At 56.4% G+C, this 19,751-nt stretch overlaps 2 protein-coding genes across 4 annotated transcripts; both read right to left on the reverse strand.

Annotated features, from left to right (window-relative positions):
- Positions 1-1,758: 1,758 nt before the first annotated feature.
- Positions 1,759-9,202, reverse strand: C15H9orf16 (chromosome 15 C9orf16 homolog). 2 transcript variants are annotated; one of them, XM_025358669.1, is made up of 3 exons: positions 9,071-9,202; positions 6,626-6,826; positions 1,762-2,223 (listed from the first exon to the last, which is right to left on the reverse strand). In XM_025358669.1, the coding sequence occupies exons 2-3, from the start codon at positions 6,783-6,785 to the stop codon at positions 2,051-2,053; spliced, it is 333 nt and encodes a 110-aa protein (XP_025214454.1). In that variant the 5' UTR covers positions 6,786-6,826; positions 9,071-9,202; the 3' UTR covers positions 1,762-2,050. The 2 variants fall into 2 exon arrangements, with proteins under 2 accessions (XP_025214455.1, XP_025214454.1); XM_025358670.1 differs by lacking the exons at positions 6,626-6,826; positions 9,071-9,202 and adding an exon at positions 5,778-6,067 and having other exon boundaries at positions 1,759-2,223.
- Positions 9,203-12,841: 3,639 nt separating this feature from the next.
- On the reverse strand, positions 12,842-17,190 carry LCN2 (lipocalin 2). Of its 2 annotated transcripts, none has more exons than XM_025358667.1 (7): positions 16,972-17,190; positions 16,243-16,379; positions 14,618-14,697; positions 14,310-14,429; positions 14,019-14,120; positions 13,170-13,196; positions 12,842-12,986 (listed from the first exon to the last, which is right to left on the reverse strand). In XM_025358667.1, exons 1-6 carry the CDS (start codon positions 17,107-17,109, stop codon positions 13,177-13,179), a joined length of 597 nt encoding a protein of 198 aa, XP_025214452.1. In that variant the 5' UTR covers positions 17,110-17,190; the 3' UTR covers positions 12,842-12,986; positions 13,170-13,176. The 2 variants fall into 2 exon arrangements, with proteins under 2 accessions (XP_025214452.1, XP_025214453.1); XM_025358668.1 differs by having other exon boundaries at positions 12,845-13,034; positions 16,972-17,178.
- Between the last annotated feature and the right edge of the window lie 2,561 nt (positions 17,191-19,751).

Genomic DNA, 19,751 nt, shown 5'->3' on the forward strand with positions numbered 1-19,751 from the left:
TGAGACAGTGAAGCAGGAGAATCGCTTCAACCTGGGAGGCAGAGGTTGCGGTGAGCCGAGATCGTGCCATTGCACTCCAGCCTGGGCGACTCCATCTCAAAAAAAAAAAAAAAAAAAAAATTTAATTTAAATTTATTTTTTGAGATGGAGTCTCACTGTGTCTCTCACGGTGGAGTGCAATGACCCAATCTCGGCTCACTGAAACCTCCACCTCCCAGGTTCAAGTGATTCTCCTACCTCACCTCAGCCTCCTGAGTAGCTAGGATTACAGGTGCATGCCACCATGCTCAACTAATTTTTTGTATTTTTAGTATAGACCGGGTTTCGCCATGTTGGTGAGACTGGTCTTGAACGCCTGACCTTAAATGATCCGCCTGTCTTGGCCTCCCAAAGTGCTGGGATTACAGGCGTGAGCCACCACACCTGGCTCATTTTTATCCTTTTGAGGCAGGGTCTGGCTCTGTTGCTCAAACTGGCGTACAGTGGTGCCCATCTCAGCTCACTGCAACCTCTGCCTCCCAGGCTTAAGCCATCCTCCCAACTCAACTTCCCGAGTAGCTGGGACCACAGGCATGCACCATCACGCCGGGGTAATTTTTCTTTTTCTTTTTTTTTTTTTTTTGAGACAGAGTCTTGCTCTGTCGCCCAGGCTGGAGTGCAGTGGCCGGATCTCGGCTCACTGCAAGCTCCGCCTCCCGGGTTTACGCCATTCTCCTGCCTCAGCCTCCTGAGTAGCTGGGACTACAGGCGCCCGCCACCTCGCCCGGCTAGTTTTTTGTATTTTTTTTAGTAGAGACGGGGTTTCACCGTGTTAGCCAGGATGGTCTCGATCTCCTGACCTCGTGATCCGCCCGTCTCGGCCTCCCAAAGTGCTGGGATTACAGGCTTGAGCCACCGCACCCAGCCTATTTTTCTTATGTTCTTGGTAGAGATGGTGTTTCGCCATGTTGCCCAGGCTGGTCTCAAATTCCTGGGCTCGAGCAATCCGCCCACCGTGGCATTCCAAACTGCTGGCATTATAGGTGTGAGCCACTGTGCCTGGCCAAGTTTCCCTCTTAATAACATATCAGACCTGGGGAAGTTCCTTTGGCTGAAGGCCACGCAGTTGCTAAGTGGCTGGGATTTGACCTGGGCCTGACCTCTCTGACCCGTGCTGGCCTGTCTCTCCAGCTGCACCCTTTGGCAGCTAGTGGGGAGTGGGGTCCTTGCTGCTCAGGCCCTCTGGTTCTCTTCTTGGTTCACTAGCAGGCACCCCGCCCTCCTGGTCAGGCGGCCCTAAGATGAATCATGGGTGGATGGGGCTCGGGCTGAGTTGGCCCTTTACTTCTGCTATTTCCTCATTAGAAAGACCCAGAGAGATAAATGACCAGACCAACCCTGTTACTGGGGAGACAGGCCAGGAGTAGGAGGGCAATGCGGAGGCTGCATGGCATGTCTTGGTGTTGGCTGTCTTGGCAAAAGGCCTTAGTATCCAGAGAGGCTGAGAGCATCACACAAGGTCCCACAGCCTGTCCAGCAGCCTCAATTGGGCTTCTGGGCTAGGACGCAGCTGCTAGCCAGGAATGTACCAGGTAGGGAGGAAGCCCTGCCCTCACCTGCACCTTCTGTGTCCAGAAGTACAGGTGACCAAGAACCCCAGCCCCACCACCTGGCCTCTGAGCTGCCAGTACATGATCAACACCTGAACACCTAGATGGCCCTGTTCACCTCCAGCAGCTCCTGGGGTTCTCGTCCTGGGATACAGAGGAGAGAGGCACAGCGGTGTGGGAGACCCATTTAATGTGGACACTCAAAGCCTGGGCAGAGTGGGGAGTGCCCAGGAGTTGGGTGGGCAGGCAAGTGGGTGGGTTGCAGGCCCACTCTTGGCCCCAGGAAGGGATGCCAGGCAGTGGGGGCTGGCCCAGGCAGGAAGGGTGGTCCAGGTAGGCAGACCCACCAGGGGACCCTGAAGACCAGCCCTTGAGAAGGTGTCTAAGCCAGGAGGTGAGTACCCAGGCCAGAGCCTAGCCCAGGGAGGCAGGGTTGGGTCCCGGTTGGGGGCTCTCGGAGCCTAGGGGCTGGCATCACTGGGGGCCTCCCCGAGCTGCTGTTGGAACTCCAGGCGTGTCTGCCGGTTGGACTCCAGCAGCTCCTGGAGGCGGGCGTGGAGGTGGTCGTTCTTCTCCTCCAGGTGGTCCAGACAGGAGTTGATCTGGTCCAGCATGGAGTTGATGGCAGCGTATTCTGGGAGGAAGGCGAAAGACAGAGCCCAGATCCTGTGTCTCCTTGGGGCTAATGGCCACCCTCCCTCCACCGTTTCCCAGCCTGCTTCCCAAAGGGCTTTGTGCAAGTCCCCACTCCTTCCTGAGCCTCAGTGTCACCGTCTGGAAAATGGGTGGATACCAAAAGCGGAATGGCTTTGAATGAATGACACCTGAGTACTGCATCCTTTTTTCTAGGGTTAGGGTGGTCACAGGGTGGCAAGCCAGTGTCCTACATGGGAAGTCCTGCCAGGTGCCAAGTCTCTGCACTTTCTGCAGCAGCTGCTTAGTGGTCAGAGCCCACATTCCTGAGTTGGGCATTCAAGGCCTCTGTCCCCACATGGGCCCTGTTCGCCAGCCCTTCTCTGGCTCCCCCAGGGTAAAACACCCAGTGGAGTCTCCCAGCCCTTGCCTCCTAGCTAGCCCTGCCTCCCTGCCTCTTCCTTTCCTCTCTCACATCTGCCTTTACCTACCTCAGGCCCTTTGAACATGCTGCTGTCTCTGCCTGGAATGTGCTGGGTCCTCCCATCTTCCTTCCCTCCTCTCCTCCTGGATGAGTCCCACTCATCCTTCAAGTCTCAGTATGGATGTCACCACCGGGAGCCCACCCAATACCCCAGACTGGATCAGGCCTCTATGCTGAGCCCCTAGCCCTCCTCAGCCCTCCACGACCCTCTCCAGGATTGACTGCTGTGCTTATCTGAGTGCTGTTCTGTTTCCCCATGAAAGGTGAATGGTCCTGTGTTCGCTGCTGGCTCCCTGGTACCCTCACAGTTTTGCAATAAGCATTTGTTGAATGACTGAGTGAGTGAATGAATGAAGCCTCTGACTTGCCAGCCTCTCCGCCATTGCTCAACTATCCCTGCAACCTAGAATGCCTCAACCACATCAGCCCTTCAAGGACCAGCTCAAAATGCCTTCTCCAAGAAGTCTTCCCTGGTCTCCACTAGAAACCATCACTCCCTTCCCTCCACGGCCACTCCAGAGCTGCCTTGCTCAGCAACACAGTGTCCCTGAGGACTCAAGGTCTGGGCCTGTGCCCACTGCGGGACCCAGTTCTGAGCCAGCCCATGACTCAGATACACTCAGCTGCCAGCTTGAGACCAAGGGGGAAGCAGCCAGTGGAGGAGCTGGAGGAGCCTATCTGGGTTATGGGTGCACTTGTGCCTCTGTTCTGGGAAAGGGCACCCGTTCCCAGCCACCCTCACAGAGGACAGAGTCCTGGGAAACTGGCTGCAACTTAAAGTCCAAGCCCCTCGTGGTATATAGCTAGGGAAACCAAGGCCTCCGAAGGAACCTGCCCAGGATCCTCCAGGTTGGTAACAGTCGAAACTCAGGATTGGACTTGGAGGTCAGGGGCACTTGGGTTTGAATTCCAGCTCTGCTTTACCCCAGCAAGTTGTTGCACCTTTCTGGAAAAAAGGGAAAATAACTGGGTGGTCGTGAGGATTCAAACATATCAAGAGTTCAGACAGTGGCCAGCGTGGTAGCTCACGCCTGTAATCCCAGCACTTTGGGAAGCCAAGGCGGGTGGATTACCTGAGGTCAGGAGTTCGAGACCAGCCTGGCCAACATGGTGAAACACTGTCTCTACTAAAAATATATAAAAATCCTGTAATCCCAGCACTTTGGGAGGCCAAAACGGGCGGATCACGAGGTCAAGAGATCGAGACCATCCTGGCTAACACGGTGAAACCCCGTCTCTACTAAAAAATACAAAAAGCTAGCCAGGCAAGGTGGCGGGTGCCTGTAGTCCCAGCTACTCGGGAGGCTGAGGCAGGAGAGTGGCGTAAACCCAGGAGGCAGAGCTTGCAGTGAGCTGAGATCCGGCCTCCGGCCACTGCATTCCAGCCTGGGCGACAGAGCGAGACTCCGTCTCAAAAAAAAAAAAAAAAAAAAACCAGGCGTGGTAGTCACCTATAGTCCCAGCTACTTGGGAGGCTGAGGCATGAAAATCGCTTGAACCCGGAAGGCAGAGGTTGCAGTGAGCCAGGATCACGCACTGTACTCCAGCCTGGGCAACAGAGCAAGACTCCAACTCAAAAAAAAAAAAAAAAAGGCCGGGCGCGGTGGCTCACGCCTGTAATCCCAGCACTTTGGGAGGCCGAGGCGGGCGGATCACAAGGTCAGGAGATCGAGACCACAGTGAAACCCCGTCTCTACTAAAAATACAAAAAATTAGCCGGGCGCGGTGGTGGGCGCCTGTAGTCCCAGCTACTCAGGAGGCTGAGGCAGGAGAATGGCGTGAACCCGGGAGGCGGAGCTTGCAGTGAGCCGAGATCGCGCCACTGCACTCCAGCCTGGGCGACAGCGCAAGACTCCGTCTCAAAAAAAAAAAAAAAAAAAAAACAAAACAAAAAAAAAAGAGTTCAGACAGGATCTGGCCACAGCAAGTACTTAGTGGATGATCATTATTATTATCAATATTTTGAATTCTGTGTCCTGGGATACAGGCTGGGAGGAGGAATTGGGGAGGCAGGTGCCCCACACCCCTCTAGGCCAGGCTTTATCTGTGTCAAGGGTACTTCCCAGTTCCAAGCCTTTGCTTCTGCCTGGGACACCACTGTTCTAAGTCCTATCTACCAGCATCCACTCAATGTGACCTCCTGGGAAGCTCTTCCTGATGCTCCCAACAGCATTGCCCAATGCAAACCTACCTAAAACTATTGTGGTGATGGATGCACAGCCCTGGGAATACACAAAAGCCCACTGAACTGTACAGTTTAAATGGGTAAGTTGTATAGCTCAATAAAGCTGTTACCCCAAACAAAACAAAGAGCATGCGCCATACTTACACATTTACTAAATCCTCAGTGTATGTTAACATGCCAATCTTTACCAAAGAGAATAATGACAATAACCATTTACTGAACTCTTGCATGCTAGAACCTGCTAAGCATTTTCCATTTATTTTTTGCATTTAATGCTGACACATCCCGGTGCAGGAGACACTAATCATTATTCCTATTTTATAGAGGGGGAAACTGAGGCTGAAGAATGTGAGAAGGGAGCTGATGGTTCTCTCTCCACACCCCACCCCTGCACTTGTAAGCACGCAAAAGGCTGCTCTGTAAGCTGCTGACATTTGGCAAGGCTGCGAGGCTACACCAGCAAAGCCAAGTGGCTGGGGATGCTGACTCGGCAGAGCGACGCCCCCGCGCCCCCCCAACCCCACGCCCCAGCCCGGCCTCTCCGCTAAGCCAAGCCGGCCAAGCTCAACCCTGCCTCCCTCAGGTGCCTCGGTCTCCCCCCAGGACTGAAGGAAGTGGTGGAGCAAGGCCCACAAGGGCGAGTGTCCCCGAAGCTGCCTCAATTTCCCCATCTGTAAAAGGGGACTGGTGACCCGCAGCTCTCACGGAGCTGGCGACCGGCTCGCGGGTGCTCGCCCTGCATCCGAGACAGCACCTACAACTCCGGATCCACTCGGGGCGGAATGGGGTGGGTTCTTTGTTCCCTTCCAAGACCCCATCCCGATTCCCCTTCCCGGGAGGGCAGCCCTGAAAAAGCAAGGTTGCTCCAGCAGCCCCCTCGGGTCACCTGCTTCCCCGAAGCCATCCTCCTCGCCTTCCGCTCCCGCCTCCACCGGCATCCCCAGGTCCCCGTTGGGGCCCGACATTGCGGGCTCGGGCGCCCGAAGGGCCGCGCGACGATGGAACGCGGCGACCGTCGCGCCGAAAGCCGGCGCCGGATGGAAGGTGGAGGCGGTGGATAGAACACCGGGCCGGAAGGGTGGAACGCGGCAGCAGATCTCCGCCCAGAGGCCGGGGCCCCACCCCTGAAGCCGGAATCCCGCAGATCTCGCTCCGCCCCGCCCCGCCCCCCCAGCCGGAACTCCGCCCCCGCCCCACGTCCAGACTCCGCCCCCACCGCCGGAGTCCCACCTCCACCTGCCTCACAGTCGAACTCCGCCCATTCCGCCGCTGGCTTCACCCGTCTCCTGGGCGCTGGGCGGGGCCACCACGGTGCTGCCCCTGGAAAAGCCCAGGAGTAGGGAGGTCCAGGAGGAGGGGCGGGAGACCTCCCAAGCCCATCTGCTGCTTCGACCCCTCCGCCTGGGCGAAATCGAAAACGGGTTTCCTTGTTATTTTTTGAGATAGGGTCTGGCTCTGTCTTCCAGGCTGGAATGCAGTGGGGTGATCTCGGCTCACTGCAACCTCTGTCTCCCAGCCTGAAGCGATCCTGCCACCTCAGCCTCCAGAGTAGCTGGACTACAGGCGGGTGCACCACGCTGGCTATTGTATTTTTTGGAGACGGGGGTTTCGCCATGTTGCCCAGGCTGCTCTCGAACTCCTGAGCTCGAGCCATCCACCCGCCTCGGCCTCCCAAAATGCTGGGGTTACCGGCATGAGCTACTGGGCCCAGGCTTGGAAACGGGGTTTCCATACCTCCTGTGGCTTCAGGACATTCCTCTTCACAGCCTCGCTGAGAGTCACGAAGGGTCTCCTTCCTCCTCGTCTCTCTGCCTGCACCCCAATGGAGAGGACCCAACACCCCTACCCCTGGATCTGGGCCTTCCTGGTCTCCAGCGCTTCTCTTAGGGCTCATTGGTTACAACCTGTGGGTGGGAATCAGGCTGGACTCTAGCTCTGGACAAGAGAAACAGGAACATTAGGCGGGATGGCTCCCACCTGTAATCCCAGCGCTTTGGGAGGCCGAGATGAGAGGATTGCTTGAGCCTAGGAGTTGGAGACCAGCCTGGGAAACATAGTGAGACTCAGCCCCCCGTCTCTACAGAAAGTACAAAAAAAATTAGCCAGACCTGGTGGCATGCACCTTAGTCGCAGCTGCTTGGGAGGCTAAGGCAGGAGGATCACTTGGGCCCAGGAGTTCGAGGCTGCAGTGAGCTATGACTGCACCACTGCACTATAGCCTGGGTGACAGAGTGAGACTCTGTCTTTAAAAATAATAATTAATTAATTTTTAAAAAGTTTAATTAGCCAGGTTTGGTTGGCACACCCCTATAGTTGCAGCTACTCAGGAGGCTGAGGCAGGAGAATCACTTGAACCAGGAGGCAGAAGTTGCAGTGACCAGAGATCGTGCCCTTGCACTCCAGCCTGGGTGACAGGGTGATACTTCATCTCAAAAAATAAAAATAAAAAAAATTAAATGTGAGGCCGGGTGCAGTGGCTCATGCCTGTAATCTCAGCACTTTGGGAGGCTGAGGCAGGCGGATCACGAGGTCAGGAGTTTGAGACCAGCCTGACCAACATGGCGAAACCCCATTTCTACTAAAAATACAAAAATAAACCGGGTGTGGTGGCGTGCGCCTGTAATCCCAGCTACTCAGGAGGCTGAGGCAGGAGAATCACTTGAACCCGGGAGGCAGAGGTCGCAGTGAGCTGAGATTGCACCACTGCACTCCAGCTTGGACAACAAAGAGAAACTCCGTCTCAAAAAAAAAAAAAAAAAAAAGAAAGAAAGAAAGTTTGGCCTGGAGCAGACCTACCTTTGTTTGTTTGTTGTTTGTTTGTTTTGAGACAGAGTCTCGCTCTGTTGCCCAGGCTGGAGTGCAGTGGCATGATCTCAGCTCACTGCAACTTCTCCTCCCCAGGTTCAAGCAATTCTTGTGCCTCAGCCTCCTGAGTAGCTGGGATTACAGGTGCATGCCACCACACCCGACTGATTTTTTTTTTATTTTTAGTAGAGTTGGGGTTTCACCATGTTGCCCCGGCTGGTCTCAAATTCCTGACTTCAGGTGATCCACCTGCCTCAGCTTCCCAAGGTGCTGGGATTACAGGTGTGAGCCACCGTGCCCGTCCTGGATCTACCTTTTTTGTTTTTGTTTTTGAGACGGAGTCTTGCCCTGTCGCCAGGCTGGAGTACAATGATCTTGGGTCACTGCAACCTCCACCTCCCAGGTTCAAGCAATTCTCCTGCCTCAGCCTCCAGAGTAGCTGGGACTACAGGTGCGCACCGCCACGCCCAGCTAATTTTTGTACTTTTAGTAGAGACGGGGGTTTCACAATGTTGGCCAGGATGGTCTCGATCTCTTGACCTCGTGATCCGCCCGCCTCGGCCTCCCAAAGTGCTGGGATTACAGGCGTGAGCCAACGCGCCAGGCCCCTGGAGCTACCTTTATAAGTTGAACTTTGAGAAGTCAAAGAGAAAAAAAAATTAAATTAAAGTTTATTATTTTTTTTTTTTTGGAGATAGAGTCTCCCTCTGTCGCCCAGGCTAGAGTGCAGTGGTGCGATGTCGGCTCACTGCAACCTCTGCATCCTGGGTTCAAGCAATTTTCCTGCCTCAGCCTCCCAAGTAGCTGGGATTACAGGTGTGTGCCACCATGCCTGGCTAATTTTTGTATTTTTAGTTTCACCATGTTGGCCAGGCTGGTCTCGAGCTCCTGACCTCAGGTGATCCACCCGCCTCAGCCTCACAAAGTTATAGGTGTAAACCACCATGCCTGGCTAGATTTAATTTTTTTTTTAAATAAAGAGAAGTAGGAATAGTTCATTTTAGGAAGAGCCCCTTAACTGGGACAGGAGCAGGACAGGGGTGAGGCTACCCTTAGTTCAAGCTCACCTCAAATCCACCCAGGACTGTGTGTCACATTCTCCAATAAAGGAAAGGTTTGCCGCCCCCTCCTGTGGGTGCTGCAGTGGAGGGTGGAGGGCCGTGGGCAGAGTGCTTCACAGACTGCTCATCAAGAAAGGCTTCATGATAATCGGCCCAGCTGCTGTCATCCCACACTCCACTTCCCAGCTAGGCGAGGGCGGCTTGCCCACAGTCACCCAGCTGGCAAGTGTCACCCCTGGGTTGGATCCAGCGCTATGATCCTGACCAGGGGTCCAGCTGAGAATTAGGCCCACGTTCTAGGCAGAGGGGTCACCTACTGGGACTCCAGTAGCTCTAGTGCATGGAGGTCTCATGGCTGCAGCAGCCTGGACCTGGTCTCACACTGGCTGTCCCTGTGGGCAGGCCATCCTCAATGCCAGATCAGGCCCAAGCGTGTATCCCAGACAGTGACAATGGGGTGGAATCCTCTCTTGTCCCAGAAGCCACCCTCACTGTTCTACCTGAGGAAGGCAGGGGCATGGTGGAGTCTGAAGGCTGCTGTGAGGGTCTCCACCGACTTGCACATGGTCAGCCCTGCCTTCTCCTCCCTGAAGTAGATTGAGCAAGAGCAAGAAGGACACTGAACCAGCACCCAAAGAATTTTGGGGAATGGCCTCTCATCCAGGTCAGGCTCACCTCCTTTTTAAAGCTTAATTTTTTTTTTTTTTTTTTAAGAGACAGGGTCTTGCTGTGTGGCCCAGGCTGTAGTGCAATGGTACAATCATAGTTCCCTGCAGCCTCAAACTCCCCACCTCAGCCTCTGGATTAGCTGAGACTACAGGTGCACCACCACCACACCCAGCTAGTATTTTTATTTTTATAGAGAGAGGGTTTCACCATCTTGCCCAGGCTGATCTCAAACTCCTGGGCTCAAGTGATCCTCCCACCTCAGCTTCCCCACATGCTCAGATGACAGATGTGAGCCGTGGTGCCCAGCCTAGCCTGCCCTCCTTGACTGAGAGTGAGGCCCTCAGCAGAGAAAGAGATTTGCTAATGCTCCACTGCCTTTGAAGGAGGAAGGAGCCAGAGGCTAAAGGGTGCAAGGAAGACAGCATGAGAAGCTGGGAAAGGCAGGCAGCAGCTTCCCTGAGAGCCTCTGGAGGGAGCACAGCTCTGTGGACACTCATTTCTGCCCAGTGAAACTGGTTTCAAACTTCTGACCTCCAGAACTGAAAGCGAATATATAGGTGTTGTTTTAAATCCACAGTTTGTGGTGATTTGTGATAGTGACACAGGATTTTTCTTGGTCATTCTACCAGCTGGAAACCCCCAGCCAGTGACACTCTTGCCCAGGCAGATGTCAGCCCTGTTATCCGCTCTTTCCTGTGGCTCCAGAGCTGGCTCAACCCCACCACTGTTACAGCTTTCTTTGTACCCTCACTTGGTGGGTCCCAAGCTCTTGTCCCGAGTCCAAGAAGAATGAGGATATGCTGTATCCAATCAAATGGTGAGGAGGACAGAGAATGATTTTGTTGAGTGATGGAACAGCTCTCAGCAAAGAGGGGATGTGAGGGTGGTCCCGCACCCCAAGTTGGGCAGTCTGTCCCTCAGTGTGGCTGGGTCCTGGGCTTTTCTGGACTCAGAATGGGGAATGCATGCTGACTGGCTTGTGAGTATGCAAAAAAGGCTAAAACAAAGGCACCACTCAAGGGTGGGCATGACAGTATAAAAAACCAGTTAGGCACTTTGGGAGGCTGAGGCGGGCGAATCACGAGGTCAGGAGTTTGAGACCAGCCTGGCCAACATGGTGAAACCCTGTCTCTACTAAAAATACAAAAACAAAAAATTAGCTGGGCATGGTGGTGGGCACCTGTAATCCTAGCTACTTGGGAGTCTGAGGCAGGAGAATCTCTTGAACCCAGGAAGTGGAGGTTGCAGTGAGCCAAGATTGTACTACTTCACTCTATCCAGCCCGGGTGATAGTGCAAGACTCCGTGTCTTTAAAAAAAAAAAAAAAAAAAAAACAAAACAGGCCAGGCGCAGTGGCTCACGCCTGTAATCCCAGCACTTTGGGAGGTTGAAGTGGGCAGATCATGAGGTCAGGAGATCGAGACCATCCTGGCTAACACAGTGCAAACCCCGTCTCTACTAAAAATACAAATAATTAGCCAGGCGTGGTCACGGGCGCCTGTAGTCCCAGCTATTTGGGAAGCTGAGGCAGGAGAATGGTGTGAACCCAGGAGGGGGAGCTTTCAGTGAGCTGAGATCATGCCACTGCACTTGAGCCTGGGCGACAGAGTAAGACTCCGTCTCAAAAAAAAAAATGATTAGGGATGGGGAGGTATATGTAAAAATGTAAAATAGGTGAAGGGTGGGGATCAATCAGAGGAAAGCATGCCAAGTAGGATGACAGGGTCTTAATCTGGTCCATGGATTTGAGTTGTAGCATAGCTTTCAGGCTTTAAACTGTCTTTGGCTTGGAGGTGGGGTTTCACTGGGGACTTGCCCTTATCTGCCAAGATATTTGTCTGCCTGCCTTTTTTTTTTTTTTTTGAGACGTAGTCTCGCTCGCTCTTTTGCCCAGGCTGGAGTGCAATGGCGCAATCTCAGCTCACTGCAACCTCTGCCTGCTGGGTTCAAGCGATTCTCCTGCCTCAGCCTCCCAAGCAGCTGGGACTACAGGCGCGTGCTGCGACGCCCAACTAATTTTTTTGTATTTTTAGTAGAGGCGAGGTTTCACCATGTTGGCCAGGCTGGTCTCGATCTCCTGACCTGGTGATCCACCCGCCTCGGCTTCCCAAAGTGCTGGGATTACAGGTGTGAACCACCGCGCCTGGCCATCCTGCCTCTTTCAATAGTGGCAATAGGAAACTCAAACCTCTGGCCACCCGGAAGGAAACACAAAGCCCTTCTAGGCCCTAAGAGTTTGATCCTGAAAGGCTCAGCAGGCCCAGGGGCGACAAGAAGCTGCCTTGCTTGGGCCAGGCTAGGAAAATGGATCTGCTGCTCCATTTGGAGCCCAAGGGCCAGGCGTGCTGGGTGCGATGTCCACTCCCTTGGCCAGCTAGCAGTCCTTGGGTGCCTTTCTCAGCCCAGAGCCTCTCTGGGCTTGGGAACAGTCCCATCCCTCTCTCAAAGCCCGGGCTGCCCCAAGCTGGCCTCTTCCGGGAGTCTGGACCAGACTTCCGAGGCTTTGGCAACATTTGGTGGGCCTGGGTCTCAGGCCTGTCCTGCTCCTTGGGGTCCGAGGCTGGAGCTGGCTCACAGTACCAGCATCTCTCCTTAGCCCAGCCGAGGGTGAACGGGGTGGTGTGTCTGTCCCTGGGGTTTCCGCAGAACCCCACCCACTCTGGCCTCTGTCCTTGCACCTGGAAAAGGGGCTGGGGAGGGAGTGCCTGTGTGTGACATGAACCTGCAGAGGTTGCCTCTGTGGCCAGTGGGGGACCAAGGGCTTGTCAGGCCTGACACGGGCAGCCAAGTGATGAGTGCAGGCCTGGAGCCCTCTGAGTCCTGGGGAACTGGATTCTTGGCGGCATAGCCCCTCCTCACTTCCCCCTGGCCCTGTCCCTGGCTTCAGAATGCACCCCCAACGTGGCCTGGATGTCATCAGGCGGGGAGGTGTGGAGTAAAGGGCAGCGCTCTGAAACGGGGTTAGCATGGACATGGCTCCTCACCCATGGGGCCCACAGTGGGCGGCAGAGGGGCAGGGACCACCCCCGCCGAGCCGACCCTCTCTGCCTGAAACGGCCTCCAGCTGCGCATGCCCCTGCCACACTCTGATGGGGTGTGGCCCAGCGTGTCTGCGATGGACTGGTCACCCTCCTAGGCAGGGGAATGTGAGAACTGCCGCTGCTCTGGGGCTGGGCTCCATGTCATAACAGGAGGGAGTGCGGTGTTACACCACGTGGGAAGGACTCAGGGCAGTCAGCCACAAAGCTGCTGGTGATGACGGTGGAGGCTTGTGTCTTCACTCTGCAGCCCTAACACCCAGGCTGGGTTCGCTGGGCTCCATCCTGGGGGTGCAGACCCTGGGAGTGATGCCAGTGGGAGCCCCCTGCCCCTCCCCTTCCTCAAAAGCCCAGGGGTCAAAGAGTGTGGACTCAGAGGCCTGGGGGCATATGTTTATTTAGCAGACAAGGTGGGGCTCCATCAGCGGGGTGGCCTGGGGAGCAGCTGGGTGGGTGGCACGGTGGGGAGCATCTCCCAGCTCCCTCAATGGTGTCCGGGCTGGTGAGGCAGCTGGCAGCACCCTGGACAGAGGTGGATATGAGGGTGATGGGCGGGGAGATGGGAGGCACCTGAGATGGGGACAGCAGAATAAAGACAACAGCAGTGCTGGTGGCAGGGGGAAGAACAAAGGCAGGCCCAAGACCCCCAGCCCACTGCACCCTGGCCTCCCACAAGCCCCCTCCCAGCTGCCCGGACACACTCACTGTGCACTCAGCCATCGATACACTGGTCTGTTGGGGAGAAAGTCCATCAGAACAGGCAGCTCTGTGTGTGTGTGTGTGTGTGTGTGTGTGTGTGTGTGTGTGTGATCCCTGACTGCCAGGTCCTCTGCACTGTCCCTGGGCAGCCCCTGCCCCACCTGGCCCAGCTGCAGAAGATGTGGGGGTTCCTTTCAGGGATGGGGCAACAGAGGGGCAGATGGTGGGCAGGGGATATGGGAGAAAGGCCTGGGGAGGGAGAGCCCTGAGTGAGGCCCAGCTCCCAGGCTGCTCGGGCACCCAGGTCTCCCGCCTGTTTACTAGTCCAGGCAGCCTCTCAGTCTGGGGGAGGCCAGTGGCTCTCTGAATGGCCTGACTGGAGCCTCCTGCCCAAGCCAGGCTCCCTGGAGTCAAGGACAGCTCCCAAGTCAGTAGTGAGCAAGTCCCCAGGGGAGGGAGGACAGCCAGGACAGCAAAACCCAGGGTGATGAGGCCTGGGAGGGTGGGGGAAGATGGCCCAGAACAAGGGGGCCTGGGAGGGTGGCCGGAGGTGTCAGGCCAGTGAGACTGAGAAATGGATACTCCGGCCTGGGCCTGAAATCCTCATCTGGGCAGACCCTGGCTAAACTGCCAGGAAAGAGCACTTGGGGCCCGGGTCCCTGGGAGTCCCATAGACCCTGGGGTGGAGCACAGTCTTCCTGGACCCAGAGTGGCTTCCAAGGAGCTCCTGGACCGTCCACTGCTCCAGTGACTGAAGCTGAGGACTGAGTCTCTCCTCTCCCTCCTCCCTGGCAGGGAAGCATCCCGCCTGAACAGTTCCCATGTCCCCGTCCCCTCATCCAGACTGGCCATTACCAATTGGGACAGAGAAGACGATGTGGTTTTCAGGGAGGCCCAGAGATTTGGAGAAGCGGATGAAGTTCTCCTTTAGTTCCGAAGTCAGCTCCTTGGTTCTCCCTGTGACCAAGATGGCCAGTGAGTGGCCGGTAGACACCACATAAATATCGTTGAATGAGTGGATGAGGCCTCAGATCCCTTCCTCATGGAGGGTCTATGGAATGACCTCTTCCTGCAGGTGGGGACCGGCCTCCCCTCCAGCTAAGTGTGATCAGGAGCCAGTCCCCGAGGGGATGGGAGAGGACCCACCGTAGAGGGTGATCTTGAAGTACTCCTTGTTTTGAGAAACTTTCTTGAAGAACACCATGGCATACTGTTTGTAGTTGGTGCTCACCACTCGAACAACGTAACTCGTTAATCCAGGGTGATCTGCAGGCATGGATGGTGAGGGGTCAGCCCTGCCCTGGATGGGAGGAGGGAGCTGCCCCCTCCCTCCCCAGCCCATCAGCTCGGGCTTCTCCCCATACAACACATCCGTGTGGAGGGGCAGGAAGGTCTGTGCCCCCGCCCAGCTCCCCAGAGCCCCAGCTCAGTGCCCCACCTCACTCAGGACTCACTCTGAATGTTGCCCAGTGTGAACTCGCCAGGCTGGGAACCTGGAACAAAAGTTCTGATCCAGTAGTCACACTTCTCTTTCCTTGGGAGGGAGAGATGGGTGGGTGAGAGGGGAGACAACCCAGGCTTGGGCCTCCTGTGCCGGACAAGGTGGGGCCAGGGCAGCAGCAGGGTTCTGATGCTCTCAGTCCGGCCCAACCTGTGATGGCTCATCCCCAACTACCTGGAGGGGCCCTACCCCACCCAGCTGAGATGGGCCTGGGCCTTCCCCCTGAGCTGATCCCAGGCTGTCCGTCCCAGTCTGCTGCCTGGGGCCCCTGGACCCTGCTCAGACCCTCCAGCACCCCATGTCCTTCTTTCCTTTGGCTGCCTCCCTGGGTGGTTTTCCCCCCCACACACACAGCAACCCTGCATTTCTCCCCTGCGCTCAGCTTGCTGCTTCTCTTCCTATACCCTCTCCTGGGGATCCACCTTGGTACTTCCAGTCTGCTCCACGCCAACTGTTCCTCTACCTCTCGGGTTAAACCTGACCTCATCCTTGAGTCCTCCCACTTCCCATCCCCTGACACCCCAGGGCTGAGCTCCCCAACCTGTCTGTATTCTGCTCCTTGCTCCACAAATGCCCTAATCCCAATCCACTCAGCTGCCAGTCAGAAACCCACTGGGGAGGCCGGGTGTGGTGGCTCACGCCTGTAATCCCAGCACTTTGGGAGACCGAGGCAGGCGGATCACCTGAGGTCGGGAGTTCAAGACCAGCCTGGCCAACATGGAGAAACCCTGTCTCTACTAAAAATACAAAATTAGCCGGGCATAGTGGCACAGGCCTATAATCCCAGCTACTAGGGAGGCTGAGGCAGGAGAATCACTTGAGGTGGAGGTTGTGGTGAGCCGAGACCGTCCATTGCACTCCAGCCTGGGCAACAAGAGTGAAACTCCGTCTCAAAAAAAAAAAAAAAAAAAAAAAAAAACCCACTGGGAACGGCTGATCCCTGGCTCCCTGCCCCTTCACCCTGCACCTGTTCTCTCCCACCTGTGATGGCCCTGCTTCACTTTCGCTGGTCTCCCGACCTCCCAAGCTGCACCCCACCAAGTCTCCCCACCCTGCAGCCAACTCTAAGCCACTCTGCAGCAGATCCGCCGGGGCAGGGCCTGAGGACTGTGCTACGTGCTAGTGTGGCTGCCTGCCCCGCCAGGCTGCTCAGCAGCTCTGCTCAGGGCGACCCTGTGATGGCTTGCTCCTTCCTGAAGCGGGGCTCCTTCTGACTCCGGCCCCTGCCGGGAACACCCCTCACTTCCTTTTGAAGCAGGTTGGCTCTTTTAAGACCACCTTCCTGGAAGCCCTCCATGAAGGCCCTGGGTGGGGTTCCAGGCTGGATCCGGTGTCCCCTCCTCCCGCTCCCGGCACCCCTCCTCTCTCCGTCTTGTTTTCTAACGACTGTGCGTGTCCATCCCTACCACTGTCTGTGTGTCTGCGCTATAAACGTTGCCCTAAGGAACGCAGGAAGGATGAACACAGATGAATTCCGGGCAGAACAGTGAGGTGAACGACAGGATCCCTCAGCTTTGGCCATCCCTTGCCTGTGATATCAGTCTGCCTCTCATACCCCCAGGAGATGTCAGCCCTCACCTGAACAGGATGGAGGTGACGTTGTAGCTCTTGTCTTCTTTCAGCTCATAGATGGTGGCATACATCTTTAGCGGGGCTTCATCTTTTCTGCCAACTGCATTCCCTGACAGGCCTACCACATACCACTTCCCCTGGAACTGCAGGGGACTGATGATAGGCACAGCCCAGGAATGGCCCTAGGAGCCACCCCTCCAGCTCTGTCCCTGTGGCACCTCTGAGCAGCCCAGCCTGGAACCACGAGCCCCTCTAGCTGGGCAGCAGGGCCCAGGTTGGACCTGCACTGGTGAAGGGGCAGGAGCAGGAGGCCATCAGCCTAGAAGGGAGGCCTGGGGGAAGAGGCGGTTCTGAGTCTGGCAGGGAGGAGGGTGATCTCCTTACAGGAGGAGGCACATGGCTGGTGGGCCTTCCTGAGCCTCAGTTTCCTCATTTGTGCGGGGGGGGACTAAAAGTGTTCCCACCTTCCTTGGACAATGGGGGTTATGGGAGAGGGGACGTGGACCTGGGGAAGTCTGTTCAGGCTGGGATGGGGGTGGGGATGGGGGGAAGGGGCATGGTTTCCATCAGGGACCCTGGTGGCACAGAGTGAGCTGAAACCTGGACCCTGAACTCCTGGCGTCCTGGAAACCTGGAGTCCTGCCCAACGCTCCTCCTGAGTCTCTTCACCTCTCCTCCCGTCTGCTCCCACTCTTCCCCGGGCCCCGCCTGCAGGTGCCCCTCTTGGCCCCTTACCTGGTTGTCCTGGAAGTTCTGCTGCAGAGGGACCTTGCTCAGAGGTGGGGCCGGGATCAGGTCTGAGCTGGAGTCCTGGGCCTGGGCATGCAGGGCCCCCAACAGGGCTAGGCCCAGCCACAGGAGACCTAGGGGCATGATTTCAGGGCTGAGGAAGCAGGCGCTGTGGTGGCTACTGGGCCTGGCAGGAGTGGAGGCGAGTGAGAGGCTCACCTGGGTGGCCCTATTTATGGGCTCTAGCGTGGGCGGATTCATCCTTTGCCAAGACCAGGAAGATGAGGCAATTGCCAGCAACTCATGCGGAAACACTTGGCAAGATTTCTGCCCCTGGTCAGGATTGGGCAAGACAGAGGGATGGGGCGAGTGAGGGACATTCCCGGAGTGCGGCACCTCTGGCAGGGACCACGACTCCCTCTGCGCACTCCTTGTGCCCTTCCGTTCTTCTGATTGCCCTGTGTGTGGGCCGCTGGCCTGTGAGCTGGAAGAACTGTCATCTCTGACTCCCCTGCTCAACTGGAGCCCAGGGTGGGGTATGTACCCTGTGGTCCCCTCCCCATGCCCACAGAAAGGAAAGAATGAATGCCTCCTTCCCACAGGTCACGTGCTGTTTCCTGGTTCTTTTAAGGGCCAGAGAAGGGTGGGGTGGCTGACAGTGGACAAGGAAAAAGAAGGCGTCTGCTCTGAGCTCATGGAGCCCAGAATCATGGCCCTCCCAGGAGCCCCAAGCCAGGACCTGCGTGTGCTCCAGAGGCCTCGAGACAGCTCCTTGCCCCATTTGCAGGGGGGGACCCCAGCGGACCCCAGAGACCCCCGCCTCTCCTGTGAGTGCCGTGGGAAGAGGCCCCACACAGGGCACACGGGTTGAGTGCTGAGGCTACAGTCCCTGTCCTGGGTGAGTCGGGCTGATGGCTGGGGGTGTGAAGGCACCACACTGCTGCTCTGGATACTTGTTGCTTTGGGTCATTGAGAGTGCAAGGATCTGGCCTTATTGTTGAGGCCACTGAGACCATTCCTCTGACTCTAATCACAGTCTTTGTCCATTGAACCCAGCAGCCCAGGCCAGGGGTTCCGGAGCCGAGATGGCTGGTCCCAGCCTTGTCCAGTAGGGAAGCAGTTATCTCAATGGGGGCCTGGCTGGCATCCTTGGGAGGCAGTGATGAATTGTACGCCCTGCACAGTGTCCGCAGAGATGGCGCACCCATCTCAGCCACGAGGGCTGAGGCCGTCCTGGATGCTTGACCTGAGGCTGGACTGAGAGTTCGCTGCTTTTAGAGCTTTCAATAGGATTAACGGGGACCTCACTGGCTCTGCCTACGTGCTAATTGGGATCCCCAAGCTGGGCTCCGGGGCAGCGGGGCCTCAGGGAAGGGGCCCTGGGAGTCCTGAGCTGGGGTTAGTCTAGAGAGGCCCCCACTGGATCCCTGCCCCCTCAGGCCCTGTCCTGCCTGCCCGGTTGGGTGATGAAAGGGCAGGAAGCAAAGATGAGCAAAACTGCAGGGGAACGATGTTGCACCAAAGCCTTCCCTCTCTCGAGGTAGCCAGTGGCTACTCTCTCCCTCCGAACCCCCTCTTCCCCTCATGACCCTGTTCCCAGGAACTCCACCTCTGCTACTCTCTTTGACCTTAAAAGTATCCTCAGCCAGGCCGGGTGTGGTGGCTCACGCCTGTAATCCCAGTACTTTGGGAGGCCGAGGCAGGTGGATCACGACGTCAGGAGTTCGAGACCAGTCTGGCCAACATGGTGAAACCCCATCTCTACTAAAAATCCAAAAATTAGCCGGTCGTGGTGGCGGGCACCTGTAATCCCAGCTACTCGGGAGGCTGAGGCAGAAGAATTGCTTGAACCCGGGAGGCGGAGGTTGCAGTGAGCCGAGATCATGCCTTTGCTCTCTAGCCTGGGACAGACGAGATTCTGTCTGAAAAAAAAAAAAGTAACCTCAGCTGGGCACAGTGGCTCACATTTGTAATCCCAGTACTTTGGGAGACTGAGGCAGGTGGATTACCTGAGGTCAGGTGTTCAAGACCAGCCTGACCAACATGGTGAAACTCTGTCTCTACTAAAAATACAAAAATTATTTGGGTATGGTGGCACATGCCTGTAATCTCAGCTACTCGGGAGGCTGAGGCAGGAGAATTGCTTGAACCTGGGAGGTGGAGGTTGCAGTGAGCTGAGATTGCACAATTGCACTCCAGCCTGGGTGACAGAAGGAAACTCCATCTCGGGAAGGGGGTGGGGGGAAAGTATCCTCAGGGACCAGCCTGGCCAACATGGCAAAACCCCGTCTGTACTAAAAATACAAAAATTAGCCAGGTGGGGTGATGCATGCCTATGATCCCGACTACTCGGGAGGCTGAAGCAGGAGAATGGGTTGAATCCGGGAGGCTGAGGTGGGAGGATCACTTGGACCCTGGAGGCCCAGTCTGCAGTGAGCCAAGATCACACCACTGCACTCCAGCCTGGACAATAGAGTGACCTGACTCTCAAAAGCACCCTCTAGTCTGTGGTGACTGCCTCATGTAGGGGAGACCAGTGGGTGGAGCCCCAGAGAATTTGAAGTTGGGGACGGGGCAGTGTCACGGATCTCTGAGGACCCAGGACTCCAGGGTATGAACGTGGTGGGTGAGCAGGGCACTGGGTCCGCAGCGGGAAGACACCAGAACCAGGTGCAGAAGGGAAGATGGCCCCGCTCGGAGGTCCCCCAGCCCAGCTTGAAGCCTGGCTCCTCGGCATGCATGCAGATCTCTGCCTAGCTCCCACCCCCATCAGGCGCCCCTCCATA

Source organism: Theropithecus gelada, chromosome 15 (genome assembly GCF_003255815.1).
Source record: "Theropithecus gelada isolate Dixy chromosome 15, Tgel_1.0, whole genome shotgun sequence".
Classification (NCBI taxonomy): domain Eukaryota; kingdom Metazoa; phylum Chordata; class Mammalia; order Primates; family Cercopithecidae; genus Theropithecus; species Theropithecus gelada.